Raw genomic sequence first — 17,024 nt, 5'->3', positions numbered from 1 at the left:
GATGAGGGTAAATTCCACATAAGTATTTAACTCATTGTGCTCTTATATATTTTTCTTAGTACCTATTCCCTTAAAATTTGTGCCTCTGGGTACTATTTCTTCTAACTCAAGTACAACATACCAGGCGCTCCTTAAAATCATCTTCTGTTAACTATAAAACATATACTCAGATTAAGAACTCTACAAAATCATTTCCTTTTAGAAAACATCAACTATTCAGGGATCTTTATTTTTAAAGGGTAAATCAAATAAGACATAGCTTTCATTGACCCAAACATGCATAATCCATCCTTAATATAAAAAGCACCCAATTGGTAATTACATATGAAATACAAAGGGAATGCAACTTTACGTATGTAAAACAACTGCTCACTATGGCAATTTAACAATCAAATTAATAGACATTGTTAAAAAAAAAAATTCAATGTTTTAAAGCCAACTACCTACAGTAAACCAAGGGAAATTCTGATATGGAGATTTGGAATAGTTTGACTCAAAAGCAAAGACTAAGGCACCTGCTATGAATTTAGAACAATAAATTTCATTTTTAAAGGTACAATAAAATAGAATTAGTTAACCAAAAGGGAAACAAACACAGGGATTGATTTCCTGGGTGAGAAAGGCAGGTTAACAATGCAGATAAAAACGTGCTGGACCAAGGTTGACAGATTCCTTTCCTATTCCAGAGTAGTCAAGAACTATCTTAACCACTCCTCTCACTCACTCTCCCCCATACTTAGGGCTATCAGAAGCTTTGAGGTTCATACTGTATAGACTAGGTAGTAGATTTCCCTTCTGCTCCTCTTAAAACAGCTTATTTTAAAGAGAGATCCTGAGGCAATCAACAAAGCAAACAAGCAGCTTTCTCTCCAATTCATTAATAGGCAGACACCTCTCAGGCTTTTTTCATCAACCTTATGGCTAAGTATTTAAATAGCCAATACTTGAAATTTTCAACAGTACCAGTAAACCTCAAACCTGCCTTATCACTCACCCTTACCATTAGTAAAAAGAAAGTGTGATCAATCATAACCTGTAAAATCATACAACAAAGGGAAGACTAGGGACTCATTCTTATCAGTAAATCCATTTAATTCCCCTGACACTTTAGTCTGATATATCTAGTATCTTAACAGAATTTTAACCGTGTATTAAGAAAAGCATTTCCAAACTAAGTGTAACTTTTCAGTTGATGTGCCTTTTTGATATTAAAAGTGCTATCAACATGCTAAGATGTCTTACGGCATACTGGACTCAAAAGTGTGTCCTGGTGAGGCATCCATTCTTAGTAGTATTTTCCCCCTAAAATGTTGTTCACTATAACAGACCCCTTTGATATATTAAAGTAATTCTGGTGAAATCAATGGTGGTATTAAAAATCCTTCCCTGACTTAACTCCACCATGGCTACTTTTAGTGAAACTGAAGTGACTAAGTTATAAAATGCTCAACCAAGTTGTTTTCTTATGGCATCCTTGGTTAGTATACTCACTCATGAACAATCCAAGGTAGTGTAATAGAAATAATCACGTTAAAATAGACATTGTGGATGTAAGCATCTCCCTTTATATCGGGCATTCAGAAGCTTTTTAAAAAATTTTAGGTGCTAAAAGATTGTGGGAAAACTAGGCTAGCCGTGTAGTTGTTCCATTTATAAGTACCTTATTACAGGACAGTTACACGACCCTTTGTGGGAGTGTGCTTTCAATTCAAGAAACAGTAATAAAGCGCCTAGCTATATAAAAACTGTAGGATTCCAAACTTTAAATTAAGCTAACTGCATTTACACATTTGGGGTAACAAAATCTAGACCCTGTCTACATAGATTTAATCTGATTTTCTATTCTTTATCTTGTTCTAATAACCACATTAAAAAAAAAAAAAGCCAAAAACTTACTCTTTACTGACTGAATAAGTAGGGTCCACTACTGTAGCTTAACAATCAAATTTTATTGCTTTATTCATGTGGTGCTTTTGCAAGGCACTGTGGTATGGACTAGAAAACTTGGAATGACTTGTGAAGAAACCTTGGAATGACACATGAAGGATGATATGAACAGTCATTCTGAGGCAGGATGCTTTACTGAATTCTTTTAACCAGGATGCCAAACATCAGGAATGAGTCCAAGTTAAAATTCACAGGAGAAGGGAAACGGCTTAGGGTCAGCCACTTCACATGCCCATCCTGATACTCTGAATAATCTGGAAAATTGCTGTGAAAAGAAAGAGCAAAAATTAAAACATGCTTTGAATAAAACAGGCCTGGCAACCGACAAGTATTAAAGTAGTTCAAGAATCCAAGAACACCCTGACAATTACTTGCAAATACTATGTAACTTCAAGTAGTATGAAGACAGACCTACTGTGATAATACAATTACTTTTCTATGCCTTAGCTTTCCTGAATTTTATGGCTAAATGTCTAAGAGTTATCAAATAAGAAGTGATTTTTAAGAAAGAAATTAAAGTACCAAAGTGAATAGGGTTTTCTAGCATACAAGTATTTTGGTTTAACCCTAAGTATCAGGTGTACTTGGCCTATAATATATGCGTATTTCCTCATTCTCAGGAAATTGAAATTCAATTATCTTTAGGTTACATAAACTGCTTGGCTCTTGGCCATTTATCAGGAAAGCTTCTCCAACATTCAGGACACAGACAAAGGGAAATGGTTAAAAGAAACCTCCGGTGACTTTAAAACGTCAGGACAAGGAAAGCAGAAGCATGTTATTTCCATATTAACAGCTTGCTTATTAAAATAATAAATGAAGAGAGGAAAGACATTCTGTAATTCATTCACAGAGAAAAGAGTCTACCTACCACTCGAACCGCAGTCTGCCTTGATAACTAATTCTTCCTACCATATGTCAAACATTTCTTTCATTAAACTAAAAACATCTGTCTCACACATTAAATTGCCAATCAGGTACAAATTCCTCTACAATGGATTAATTCCTTGCACTAGCTTTACTTTACAAAACATAACCACTTTTGACTTAAAGACATTAGATTTTGGAACACGTTAGATTAAGTTTGTATAATTCCATGAACGTGAAATTCATAAGCTTCTCTTTCGCAAAGGTTGCTAAACATTCTAAATTCTCATTCTGGGAGGTGCTTTTTCTGTTTGTTTTGGTCTAATGTTTTTCAACTCGATAATTACTGAGGACCTGACCTCCTTTTCTGTTCTCCTGTGAGCGCAAATCAAACGGGGAGAAGTTTCTAGAGCACCACCCTCTGTACATATGTGGGACAAGTAATTTGGTTCGGACGAAAGAAAATTATAGGATCTCCCGGCAGGTGGGTTGAGAAGTGCGCGGGTAGGACTCACCACTCACGGGTCACCACGTCATCCCCAAACCCGTCATCCAACACCCAACCCGACGGTCGACCCCAAAACACTTACCAGAACCACAAACAACAAAAATGAAGAGAGCCAATAACCAGGGTCCTACAGACGCCTTCTCTTCAGGAGCATTTCTCTGCAAAATGGAAAATCCGCGGTTTGCAATGTAAAAAAACGCGCCCTCAGCCCGGGCTCTCACCGCCCGCACCCCGGGCCAGGCGGCCGGGTCCCCGCACGTCACAGGTCTCTCCCGCGTTCCCGAGTCGACCAGCTCCCGCACCCATCTGTTAAGCTCCCAGCTGAGGTCCAGCTCGCGGCCTCGGGCCCGAGTCTGGGAAGAGAGCTCGACGCGGCCCTGGAGCCCGGGCCTCAGAGCCGGCTGCGGGGCGGAGAGGAGCCGGCTCTTCCTTACCGAGGTCTTGGCGACGTTGCCGCGCTGCGTGATGTTCTTGCTGTGCTTCTCGTTGGCCATACGGATCCGCTGCTTGGCGACCATCTTCGCGGCGCCACCACCTGCCCCGGCCACCCCTCGGTCTCGCTCGCTCGCTGCTTCTCGGGCCGCTGCGACCGACGCTCCGCTCCCGGTGGCCGCGCCGCCAGAGCGAGGAGGCTCTCAGGCGGGGCGCTAGCTCCGACCGCTGGGCCTGGGCGAGGCGGGCTCCGGGGTCTGAACCCTAGCGGGGCGCGGGCCGACTGACGACGCCGGACTCTCCGGCCGAGCGAGGCGGGCGCGCGGGAGGTGGAGAGCAGGCCGCCAGGATAGTCTCGCGCTGCCGCCCTGGCCTCCGCCGGGAGCGTGGTGTGTAAGAGGAAGGAAACGACCACAACGCAACAAGGAGACAGTGCAGCCCGCCGCCTCAAGCTGCTTCGGGATCGGCTGCCAACGTCAGCACTGGACTGGCCCCGCCCCGCGGAAGTGCAGGCTCCGCCTGCTGAGGAAGACTGAGAGGGAGGGTGAAGTCCGGCGCTCCGACCCTAGCCCCGCCCCTCCACGCTCCGTGAAGCGCGGCCCCAAAGTTGCGCGTGCGCGCGTTCGAGGTCTTCTCAGTGTCTCGCTCCGACCGGAAGTGAATTGGCCCCGAGGCTCATGACCCAGGAAACACAAGTTCGCCGTCTCCACGCCGGAGGAGACGTGTTGGGGCCGGGTTCGGCCCTCGTGAACTCTGACCCAAGTGTCTGAGTTTCTCTTTCCGGGACAAGATGGCGCCGTCCACGCCACTTCTGACAGGTGAGTTCTGAACGAGCGAGCGACTGTTTCTTTAGAGCAGAGTTTTTTCTTTGACCTTGGGCACCACACGAGAAGCCTTGGAGTCAGATCCGCTTTTTTGTGGATTGCAGTAGAGCCGGAGGGCCTTTTGGATTTCTTGATGTAGCGTGGCAATCGGAAGTTAGGCCCTAGCGTCGGAGCTCCAGCATCCAGCCCCCGGCTTTTGCCCATCCATCATTCTTTCCTAACACTTCAAGTTCTACGGGAATAGCGAAAGGGGCGCAAGAACAGAGTGCTAGTGGCATTTGTTACCCGGGGTCTGCAGTACCGGTGGTACTCTAACGCTTACCAGGTCACGGGCCATGTTGACAGCGTGAGGTCATTTAGCTCTGTAAAAGGAAAGTCTATTGATACTAGAGTAACCACGCACATTAAATACACCGAAATTTAACTGACGACAAATCCTGTTCTCTTTGCTTTAATGCAGTTTGTGGGACTGAGTGGAGCTGTGCTACTGTAAGTTTTACGTAGACGAGAGTGTGGTCTAGGGTAGTAACAATGAGCGTTATAAAGTAGCAACGTTAGAACATGATGGGATTCCAGAGGTTTTGAAGCCGAGGCAGAGTTTATAATGTTGGAGAAGATAATAAACTTACTCAGATAATATCGGCGATGACTCTGGACTAGAGTAGTGGCTGGAGTCTCATATACGAGCTTCAGGTAAGGGGAGGGGAGTTGGTAGAGAAAAGAAGGCTTAAGTTACCAATAACTTAATAACATGTAGAGGGAAAAAGAAACCATCGAGGAAAGGGGCTACTTCCCCCTGAGACTTGAAAGGAACCTTAAAAAACTTTTGCACCTTTTGCCATTCTGCATTTGGAGATCTTTGTTGTCAGTGTTAAGCGCACCAGGCTCATTCATATTCAGTGTGGCTACCACAGTTCTTTCATCAAACATTTGTCAAATAATGACTGATTTGTTAGATACCTGGCCAGGCAGGTACTGCCTAAAAGCGTAATTACCTAACTAAATGAATTTATTTTTCTAACTTCACAAAGGTAGCGTGTATGTTACGTACAATTTAGGAATACTGAACTTTAAAAAATTGATTTAAATTTTTAAAAATTAATACATTTTTAATGTAATCATTTTATCTTTTGCCCTTTAAAATCCCTTTATAATCTTTTGAACTGCTCTTGTCATTCATTTTACGCCTTTCAACCTCATCCTATTTTGTTCTTCATCAATATTGAGCTTCTTTAAAACCCTTGAGCTACGTATTTCCTTAGTCTAACAATATCCTCTTTCTCTTGATTTGGCTGACTTCTTTTTATCTTTTTAATTTTATTTTAGACATCATTACTTTATGAAGGCTTTCCTTAGTCTTCCCAGATAGTCAGTCTTTCCTCAGGCTGTTTTTGTACCTCGTATATAGTTTTTTTTTCTTCTCACTTATCACATAGGATAATTATCTACTTGTTTAGATGCTTTTCTCCCCTGGTAGACTGTGAACTTCTTAATGGCAGGGATAGAGTCTTGTTCATCCCTGTCTTCTCAATACCAAGTATAATGCCTGGTATACAAGAGATACTAAATATTTAGTGGAAGAATAAATTAATGAAAGATAACCCCTTTATTTGTAGTCAGACTAACCAAGAATGGCAGTTTTCTTACAATGCTTAAAATCAGGGACTTAGGTTGAAATCAAGAGCTTAAAGAGTTATCCAGTCAGTCTTCTCATTATATTCTCACATTTATAGCAGCTCAGAGAAATTAAGTAGTGAGATTCACATCACAATTTAGTGAAGTTAGGATTATATTCAATCATTCAACCCCATGTTTCATTTTTCTTTCACTGGAACACACTGATTAATCTTTTAAACATTCTGAGTGTAGGTATTTCAGTCAACAATGGATCCTTTTACTTCTAAAGTATTTTTTAAATTTATGGGATTTTGGAGTTGTTAATGATTTTAAGATTACCTAGTAAATTGTATCAGTTATTATTTTTCATTGGAAATGACAGAAAGCTAAAACAAGTGAAAGGATTAAAAAAAAAAAGTCTCATGTACCTTAAAACTTTTACTTTTACATTCAGGTATTCTCATGACTCCAAAAATCTGTTTTTCTTCATCCCTAAGCTCTTGCTTTCTTTCAGGTTAAATTTATTCTCAGGATAATGTTTTAATTGGGATCTCCAGGTTTGCATTCAGCCAGCTCAGCAGCCCCTAAGGAAAGTGCACATCTGTACCAGTGTTAAGGTTGGCTGTCTTTGAGTTGGCTTTGGTCCTGTTCACCATTTAATTAGTCAGATTTATTTGTTTATTTAAGAGTCTTTTTCTTCCCCCATGTATTTATTTATTTTTGGATGTGCTGGGTCGTGGCTTTTCACAGGCTTTCTCTAGTTGTGGTGGCTTCTCTTGTTGCAGAAAGGCTCTAGGTGCCCGGGCTTCAGTAGTTGTGGCACACAGCCTTAGTTGCGCCAGGACATGCGGAATCTTCCTGAATCAGGGATGGAACCCATGTCCCATGCATTGGTAGGTGGATTCTTTTTGTTGTTCTCCCAGTTTTATTGAGATATAATTTACATATGGCACTGTATAAGGTTAAGGTGTATAGCATAATGATGTGACTTCTATCACAAAATGATTATCACATTAAGTTTCTCATATACAATTTAAGGAAATGAAAATTTTCTTGTGATGAGAACTCTCAGGATTTACTTTTTTTTTCTGTTTGGTCTTTTAATTAACTACTTTTTAACTGAAGGATGATTGCTTTATGATATTGTGTTGGTTTCTGCCATAATCAGCATGAAGCAGCCATAGGTGTACACATGTCCCCTGGCCTCCCTCCCGTCTCCCACCCCATCCCACCCGTCTGGTTTGTCCCAGAGCCCTGGTTTGAGTTCCTGGGTCACACCGCAAAGTCCCACCGGCTGTCTGTTTTACATATGGTGCCTGTATGTTTCCATGCTACCCTCTCCGTTGGTTCCCCACCCCCCACCCCGGCGCCCGTGACAGCACATCTCTTCCCTGTCGCCATGGCTGCTGGCAGCTGGATTCTTCTTCACTGTGCCGCCAGGGAAGTCCTATATTAGTTTTTAATCAGATAATCAGAACCAGATTATTCTCACCCCTTGATATTTCCCAAAGGAAAACTAAGGTCTCCTGTAAAGGGGGTCCAGGATGCTTGGCCGTAAAAGAACAATAACACTCATGTGAAGCTCCTGTTGTTTAATCAGCTTGCCTACCTGAGGCCATTGAGATAGTCAAGATCGAGTCATTTTCATAAATTGATATATACTGCAGTGGGTGTAAGGATTGGAAATAGTGTGATATAATCACTGTATCCCAGAGCTAGGGCCATTGTTTGTTAAAGCCTCATAGTTTTCTCATATTAACTCAGGCCTAGAGCAATGAATGGTATCTATCTAGAAAGGCTAGTAAGTTTTAAAAATATACTATATAGGCACAGTATTTAATGTAATTATTGTTTTTAAACAGTAATCCTTTGTGGAACTTTGTTGTTTATTTGTTGCTTAAATGAAAAGAACCATTTGTATTCTTGATTTTTCTTTTTTTATAGAACATGTTGATCCTTTTTTGATTAAAGGGGAAAATAATTAAAAATAAGGAATCATGTCATGTCAATACACTACATTAAGCTATCCCCACACTTTACTCATTGCTTTACATTCAGTCACTTCCAATTAAAATGAATTCCTTATTAGAAAGTCATATGAAAAAAAATTGTTTCAGTTATTGAAAAGAGTTTGTTTTGAGTCCATATTTATTTTTGCTTTTATTAATTTATAGTGCAGTTTATGTTCTGTCATGAACCTGATTTTGTGTTTCATCTGATAAACTTTGTATATCTGTGTATTCAAATTTGTGGAAGAAGTTGCTCAAACTGATAATACAGTATATTATCAGTAGCATATCTTAGTGGTTCCAAAATTTCTTGCAGCACTTTCTTATAGTTGTATTTCTGTGTAGAGAAATGTAGAATAAAATATTTGTTTCAAATAGTGGTTTACATGTATGAACAAAGCTATAATGACTCATCATGATTTTTATGATGAATATAATTGATACTTAGTTCCCCTATAATAGACATATCTACGGTAAAGCATCATGTATAAAGAAGTTGTCTAATTTAATGGGAATCAACTGTATCATCAGTGCATAAAGTAGCTTTAATACGTACTTTTATCTTGCAGAATATGTTTTTATCTTAGTACAGAAATTCTTGGTTGATGCGATTTTTAATTTAACACTTTTGTTCAGTATTCCCAAGCAAATCCATTCTTGTGAAATGTTGGCAGACCTTTGATTGGTTTCATTTCTTGGAATATTGTGAACAAAGTATTACCAAAGAATGATGGGCTTTTAAAAAGCCTTTTTATTTTGAAGTAAATTAAGACTTACAGGAAGTTGCACAAAGAGTCAAGAGAGTTCCCGTGTATCCCTCACCTAACTTTCCTCAATGACAATATCTTATATAACTATAGTATATTATCAGAACCAGGAAATTGCCACTGGTACAGTAGTATTTACTAAACTACTGTCCTATTTGGATTTTACTCGTTTGTGCGTGGATGTATTTTGCCACATGTGCAGATTCATGTCACCACCACTGTCAGAATATAGAACTGCTCCATCACCACAAAGGACTACTCTGTCACCCTTTTCTAGATGGAGCCTCCATCCACCTGTAACCCTTGGCAACCAGTGATCTGTCCTCTATCATACTTTGTTATTTCAAGAGTGTTGTATAAACGGGATCATAGACCACTTTGGATTTTTGTTTTTAAAGTGTTCTTTATTTAGAATGAGAGCATATGCATGTTGAAAAGTAGTTGATTAATTTGACTCAGATTTTGCTTCTCCAGAATCATATTAAAACCAGTAGTTGAAAATCACGAGAGTGAGTGCTGCTTGACCAAGAAAGACATGGCACTTTTCACACGGACTTTTCTATCAGCATTGCTTTCTGAGATTTTGGGTTAATAATCTGCATGAAAGAGTGTGGGTTAAGTGGGAATTTTGCTCCCTGTCTTAGTCCATTCTGGCTCCTGTAACACAAATATCATAGTCTGGGTGGTACATGCATGCTCGGTTCTCAGTTGTATCCAGGTCCTTGTGATCCCATGGACTGCAGCTGCTAGGCTCTTCTGTCCATGGAGTTATCCAGGCAGAAATACTGGAGTGGTTAACATTTCCTACTCCAAGACTGGGTGGTAGCCAACAGAAATTTTTTTCTTATGGTTCTGGAGGCTGGCAAGTCCCAGATCAAGGCACCAGCAGATTTGGTGTCTCGGGAGCACCAGCTTTCTGGTTTACAAACAGCCATTCTACAATATGTCCTCACATGGCGAAAGAGATGGGGGCTCTGTGAGGCTTCTTTCATGAGGGCACTAATCCCATTCATAAAGGCTCTGCCTTCTTGACCTGATTACCTCCCGAAAGCCACTCCAAATACCACTAAGGATTAAGTTTCAGCCTGTAAATTTAGGGTCGGGGCACACAGACAGTCAGTCGATAGCAACTCTTTTGGGATCTTCTACTTGTCTCGGTTTGGAATATAAGTATGACATAGGAATGTTGTAAGAGGAAAATCTTGTAGCTGTGCTGATTGCCCTGAGTATCCTGAGAGTTCCCACTGCTGTTGCAGAGGGCTTCTTGGATTCTGAGGCACAGCTGCCACTTGAGTATAACATACAAAACCTTTGAATTTTCATCAAGTCAACACTGGGTTGCTAATAACAGCAGAATCAACAGACACAGAGGACCGAGGTCACTAGGTGCAAATGCCATGAGAACATAAGAAGTTGAGACGAGCCGGGATGGCTCTTTTCTTCTTTGCCGGTCATTGTGGGTAGAACATGGTTTGATTGCATTCGTCATACGGCACATTTTAAGAGTATTTGTGGCTTCACTGGGTTTGTGCTGACAATGTACCATTTTGTTTTCCTAGATGAGTGTGAGAATTCTGAAAGAGTGCTTAGTGAGTTAAAATGTCACCGCAGTTTGTGAGACGGGCCTCATTAGGCTGACGGGATGTTATGTAACCTAGCGAGAACATGTAATCTGGTAACCGTATATGTCCTAGTTTGGGAAATCCATTTTTTATTAATCCTTCAAATATTTGTTAAAACCATAATTGTAGTGTTAAGAATGGTGTCTTTTCTTCTAAATCAGTGTATCATGCATTGTATTACAGCAGGTGATTGACTTGGTGACAGGAAAGAGCACAACTTTGCCTGTGTAGTGAGAGAATTTTGACGGAATACTTGATTTTAGTCAAAGGCCAAGAACGGGACTTCTCTGGCTTGTCCGGTGGTTAAGACTCTGCCTTCCAGTGCAGCAGGGTGCAGATTTTATCCATCCTTTGTCAGGGAGCTAAGAACCCACATGTCTCATGGTCAAAAAACCAAGACATAAAACAGAAGCAATATTGTAACAAGTTCAATAAAGATTTTAAAAATGGTCCATGTCCAAAAATCTTAGGGAAAAAACCAAGAAACAATTGAGAATTTCTGATGTTAAGCATTAAACTTCATAGCTTTCAAGTCATCTAAGATAACACTTTTTGGCAGAAAGTGTTTACTGAATCCTAGAGGTTTTTAGGACAGGTGTTCACCAGCGCTTCACTCACGGTGCAGCAGTGGGGCTGAGCGTGCTGGGAACCGCTGTCCTGAGTGCGGTGATGGACTCATTTCTAAGGTCCCTAGTGCAGTGCCTGGGTTTGGATTTCTGGCAGGTCCGTCCCGCTGGGTCTCATAGTGTCCCATGCCAGAGAAAACTGGCCCCGGACCATTGCCCGGCCTCTGCCCGTCGGCTGCAGGCACTGAAGTGGGGTAAACTGGCCCCGGACCATTGCCCGGCCTCTGCCCGTGGGCTGCAGGCACTGAAGTGGGTTAAACTGGCCCCGGACCATTGCCCGGCCTCTGCCCGTGGGCTGCAGGCACTGAAGTGGGGTAAACTGGCCCCGGACCATTGCCCGGCCTCTGCCCGTGGGCTGCAGGCACTGAAGTGGGGTAAACTGGCCCCGGACCATTGCCCGGCCTCTGCCCGTGGGCTGCAGGCACTGAAGTGGGGTAAACTGGCCCCGGACCATTGCCCGGCCTCTGCCCGTGGGCTGCAGGCACTGAAGTGGGTTGCACAGTGGGAAAAAAAAAATCCCTAATGCGTAGCGCGTGAAGCTGTGCAGGGACCAGAGAGCCTTGTAGGCGGTCCTGTGAGGAGTTTAGGTGTTGATGTATGTAGAACACTTTGCTAAACTCCATTCTGTTCAAGGGCAAATTACCCACCACAGTTTGGCAATTCAGTTTAGTATGTGAGGAAACATGGTATCCAGTTGTATACTTGTGAATGTAGACAAGAAACTTATCGTTCAGTTATGTGTTTACTCAACTTATTTCTCATCTTTCCACTAGAATGAAAGCTCCGTTGAGTACATAGATTTTTATCTTGTTTGTCACTGGTTCTTTTACTTTCATTCTAACTTTAAAATATTTACTTTGAAAAGTAGCAATTTTCAATATCTGAAAACTGAGGTAGTTAATCTATAGGCAGAAAATCAATGTTATGAGAACTGTCTCTTGGCAAGGGAAAGGAAACGGATGAGTTGGAGCCCCGAGTGGGGCTTCCCAAGGGCCTTGGGTACCAGCTTTGCTGCTGAAGAGTGGAGATTTGGAAATAGCTGGTAGAAAAGGAAGCAGGTGCACTTCAGTAAAACCTTTTCTTCAGGTCTGTCCTGTTGCTGCTAGCACGAATTCTAGCTGATAGAATAGTAACTTATCACCAAGTTCTGTCGGTTTTCTCTCTTGAGTGTTGACCGCTGATTCTCCTCTTGCCCTTTCCACTGCCTGGCCCTAGTCCAAGGTTTCTGTCTGTTTTTGCCGTGCTGCACAGCTTGCAGGGTCATAGCTCCCTGACCAAGGGTCAAACCCCGGGCCCCTAGCAGTGGAAACACAGGAGTCCCTAACCACTGGGCCCCCGGGGCGTTGCCCAGGTCTCTGTTAGCTCTCCTGTGGGACTCCTGCAGACCACCTTGAGCAGTCTCTTCACGCCCTCTCACTGCCTTCTGGTTCTCTCTCTACACTGTGTCAGGTGGTCCTTTTCAAATTGCAAATCTGGTTTTAAAAATCTGCCTAAAACTTCTTTGAATTTTCCCGTGGTTCTTCGGCTCCAGTCCAATACTGCATAACTCAGGCCCCAGGACCCTGTCTGGTCTGAGCCCTGTTTTCTCCTCTAGATCTCCCTCCAGCCACACAGGCCTTCCTCCCACTCCCGCGATGCTGTCGTCTCCCTGCCGTGGGGTTTCTGTTCGTTACTGTTACTCCGTGCTTCTTAACTGCTCTTTTATCTTTTCATCAGCACACAATCACTAGTCAAGGATGCTTCTCCTGTCCTTTGATTTTTAGATTGAAACTCCGAATTATTCACTCTAGTAGCCTCTTCTGTCTTTCCTTTGTAGCACCAAATGCAGTGATAGATTTCCATCTATTTGACTAATTATTTGATCAGTGAGGTCAGGGACAAGAGTGATTTTCCTCCCTATTGTATCTGTAGTACTCAACAGGAGAGGTAGTTTTTTTTTTCCCCTGTAAACATTTGTTGAATGAATGGATCATTTTATTTGGTTCGGCTTTATAAGCTTCTAATTCAGCCATTTAAAACAAAGTAGAAAAAAAAAAGTAGAATCTATGGATGTTTTTGCTTATTTAATCTTGAACTTTGTTCCCACCTAATTTTTTAGGACATTAGTATCGTTGGGGGTGTCGGTGTCTCATCCTGCTTATTCTCTTAGTTTAAGAAATTGTGACTATATTAACAGCGCCTTGTTGTTGTTTTTTTCCTAAGGAGCTTTGCACGAATTTATACTGTATTTTCATGTTATTATTTTACATAAAGCACACAGTGTTCTAAAGTTTTCATTTTGCTGATTAGGGCACAGACTTTGAGGTACTAATGTATCTAGGTTTCCACAGCCAGGTGGGAACTGAGGTCTGCCTTTGAGTTCATGTCCTCTGTTCCAGTACAACTACCTTTCACTGGTGACAATACAATTTTGAGCTTTTATTTATAAAACTTACTTGAAACAGTAAGCTGATACAAAGATTTAACTTAGACTCAGCTTCTAATTCTGTTTCCAACAGCCATACATTTTGAAAATGAGATTACAAAATAATGTGAAAACATTATATTAGGATCACTTTTTTTCCATTTGAGTGAAAGCATATGAGTATAACATATGAAATATGTTATATTTCAATGCACATGCACAGACTTCTTGTAAGATAGATAAAAGTGGGTTTATCAACGTTATCTCCTTAGAGACTAAATGAGTGTGCTCTGCGGGAAAAAATAGAGAAGAACATTGACTGTCTTAGTCCGTTTGCTTGCGTGCCCACCAAGTTGCTTCCCTTGTGTCCAACTCTGTGCAGCACCATGGACTGCAGCCCGCCAGGCTCCTCTGTCTATGGGGTTCTCCAGGCAAGGATACCAGAGGGGGTTGCCATGCCCTCCCCCAGGGGATCTTCCTGATCCAGGGGTTGAACCCGCATGTCTAATGTCTCCTGCACTGGCAGCCGGGTTCTTTACCGCTAGTGCCAACTGGGAAGCCCCTTAGTCAGTTTAGGCTGTTAGAACAAAGTGCCGCACACTAGGTAACTTGTAAACAACGGAAGATAGAGTTCTAGAGGCTGGAAGTCTGAGCCCAGGGTGCCAGCATGGTCAGGTTCTGGTAAGAACCCTCTTGTTTGTTGTCTGCCAGTGTGTTGTAGCCTCACACATCCTCTGTGTTTTTCTTATAAGAGTACTAATCCCTTCATGAGGAATCCACTTTTGTGATCTAATAACCCTCTGAAATGCTCCTCCAAGTACCATCACATTGGAGTTAGGGTTTCAACATGAGCCTTTTGTGGAGAAACAGACATTCAAGCTTTTGCCTTACCTATTTATTTCCCAGCAGTTACATGATTTTATGCAGAAGAAGAAGGAAAATGTACCCATTTAATGCTGATGTTCAATAGTTCTATGAAATGTTTGATAATTTTATTAGTATTTTGATTGGAAGCTTTTCAATTTTTTTTTTTTTTTTTTTTTTTTTTGCTTTTCACTTTTTTAAACATTTGTGATGACTGAGTATTTATTAACGAAGTAATGGTAATTCTTTCCCTTTTCTTCCTTTAGTCCGAGGATCAGAAGGGCTGTACATGGTAAATGGACCACCACATTTTACAGAAAGCACAGTGTTCCCAAGGTATGTTTTTATTTTGTTGAGTGATGTTATAGAGAATAAAAAAAGAAAGAACAGATAAGCTAGTTTCTTGGGACATATCATATAATGTTAACAAAAGATGGGAAGAATGCATATTCTCTATCCAAAAAAATGACCTTTAGATTTGAAAACAATAGCTTGAGTACATTTAAAAGATGTAGACAACACTGTAACTTAGTTTATGCCTGAGGTTTAGAGGAATGAGAAAAAACTTGTGAATGTGATAGCCAGACCACTGCCTATCATCTTCATTAAATTTCAGCCTAAGGGGATTTTGCTAAACCCTGATAGGAGTCAACCTGGAAGAGTTCATGCCAACCTTAGGGAGAACAATTTGAGGATTAAGGAGAATAATGACCAAAAATTAAGGCATGTCAAGTATATAAATATTCCCTCCAAAATCTTTCTCCTTCCAAATATTATTGGTCAGTATTAGACATTGATGGGATCCTGTTCATTACTTTGAAAACTGATAAAGAAAAAAAGTCAAGCATTTATGTTACCTTTCCTATACAAACTTTTTCAGAGAAACCAAACTGTTGGTGATGAAAACTTATCTATAGAGCAGTAGTAAACCCAGAAGGAAAGTTGGGCTTAGATAATCACCATTTCTTTATCCTAAAGAAGTCATGAATCAGTGGTTCTCAAGCTTTCGCATGCCTCAGAATCATCTGAAGAGCTTGTTAAAAACACACACACACAGAGGATACTGTTGCCTCTTTAGGTTTTCTGATTCAGTAGATCTGGGTCAGGACTCAAAGAATAAGAATTTTTAAGTTCCCAGTTAATGCTGATGCTTCAAGTGTAGAGACCACACTTTGAGAACAACTAATCTAGGCAAATGATCATCGAAAGATGCTGAAACTGTTAGATGAACTGTTGATAGGGAACTTTATAATCAGACGGCCATCGGCTGACTCTCTTGATGATTTTTTTATTAGATCCAGTTCTTTAGAACCTTGTTACAGAAAATATGGGCCCAAGGTCAACTATATGAGCAACACCTTGAGTCAGTGCAGAAATATAACATCTCAGGCCCTACTCAGTTTACTGAATCAAAATCTGTAGTTTAACCAGGTCCTCAGTGATTTGTATGCACTTTAATATTTGAAAAGTACCACTTTAGAAAATGAGTCTGTATTAAAGCTTTTGTGCTGCGCTTCATTGGGATGTGCAGTCCAAAGGCAGCAGAATTGAGGGAGAAAGGGAAATGAGAAAAGGAAGTGAAAGGAAACACAGAATAGGATGCACTGAGCTACCTCCAGTCCACAAAATCCAGCCGCGTTGCTTGGTCATGCAGAATCTCTCCAGTGAGGTTGTGTAAAACCACTGTGCCTTAGAACAGCCCATTATTAAGAGGGTGGGCACAGAATTGATTGCAGCCTGAGTCTCTTTCGATCTCTTTGGGCTGAATCTGAGTGCCAGCACCCCCCTTCCTGCTGCTGCAGTAGGTGTGATGGACGCCAGGCTGACATGTGGCCCGCATTCCTGAAGCATCTGAGACAGCCAGTGGTGGTAAGGAGGTGAGGTGGCCACATCGCTGCCTTGAATGGCTGGCGCCTGGGAGCAGGAAGGATTCGCTGGGTCTGAGGAGGTGCATAATGAGTCCTGTACAATCTCCGCGTCACTAAGAGTAGAACAAGGAGACATTACGTGTCTCTTGGTGAGTTGCAATAGGACCAGTGTAGTATTTACCTTCTATGAAGATTTTTAAAAACCTGCTTCTAATCAAGCTTTTAGATCTGGGCATTATTGTGTGCTTGCAGAAACACAGATGTCATCTTCAGATGAATTAATGCAAAGATAGTGCCCTGTTTAGAAGGAGTGTACTGGTGAGTTCTCAGTGTGGTGTTATCTGGCAGTTCAAATATTTATTAGCTACAAAATTCTGATCTGATGTTGTGACTACACGTATGGACATTACTGAACACACACACACATTTCTCTATGGGTCTTCATTATCTCTGGGAGTTGTACTCACAGTGGCCATCTCCATTTGAGAGATACAGTGCTTAAAGTTTTGATCATTTGATAGAAGATTGCCAAGAAGTCCAAGTTCCACAGGTTAGTTTTTGTACACAATACTGCATCCATATTTATTTAATGTGAATATCCTCTTCTGGTTGTTAATACTTTCTGTGTCTGCACAGGAGAAATTGATGGAAGATCTTTGTCTTTCAAAT

The 17,024-nt window shown here is 41.4% G+C and overlaps 2 protein-coding genes and 1 non-coding gene across 5 annotated transcripts in view; 2 read left to right on the top strand and 1 right to left on the bottom strand.

Annotated features, from left to right (window-relative positions):
* Nucleotides 1-210: 210 nt before the first annotated feature.
* On the bottom strand, nucleotides 211-4,247 carry SERP1 (stress associated endoplasmic reticulum protein 1). The gene is made up of 3 exons (XM_065943697.1): nucleotides 3,757-4,247; nucleotides 3,405-3,480; nucleotides 211-2,212 (listed from the first exon to the last, which is right to left on the bottom strand). Exons 1-3 carry the CDS (start codon nucleotides 3,838-3,840, stop codon nucleotides 2,172-2,174), a joined length of 201 nt encoding a protein of 66 aa, XP_065799769.1. The 5' UTR covers nucleotides 3,841-4,247; the 3' UTR covers nucleotides 211-2,171.
* A 257-nt stretch (nucleotides 4,248-4,504) lies between these two features.
* The window catches only part of EIF2A (eukaryotic translation initiation factor 2A), a 37,179-nt gene continuing 24,659 nt past the window's right edge, over nucleotides 4,505-17,024 (top strand). For 2 of the 3 annotated variants that reach the window (XM_065943694.1, XM_065943693.1), the window contains exons 1-2: nucleotides 4,505-4,572; nucleotides 14,754-14,823. In XM_065943694.1, the coding sequence (XP_065799766.1) occupies nucleotides 4,545-4,572; nucleotides 14,754-14,823 (98 nt within the window). In that variant the 5' untranslated portion in view covers nucleotides 4,505-4,544. Of the gene's footprint in view, nucleotides 4,573-7,028; nucleotides 7,089-14,753; nucleotides 14,824-17,024 lie in introns of those variants that run through there. The other variant, XM_065943695.1, reaches the window with a different exon arrangement.
* Nucleotides 11,294-11,421, top strand: LOC136173889 (small nucleolar RNA SNORA42/SNORA80 family). Its single transcript, XR_010664354.1, has one exon. It is a non-coding gene; the product is annotated as a small nucleolar RNA SNORA42/SNORA80 family (small nucleolar RNA).

The sequence above is a fragment of the Muntiacus reevesi genome, chromosome 8, assembly GCF_963930625.1.
Source record: "Muntiacus reevesi chromosome 8, mMunRee1.1, whole genome shotgun sequence".
Classification (NCBI taxonomy): Eukaryota; Metazoa; Chordata; class Mammalia; order Artiodactyla; family Cervidae; genus Muntiacus; species Muntiacus reevesi.
The sequence above is the reverse complement of the archived record's forward strand: the minus strand, read 5'-3'. Positions and strand labels throughout refer to the sequence as shown.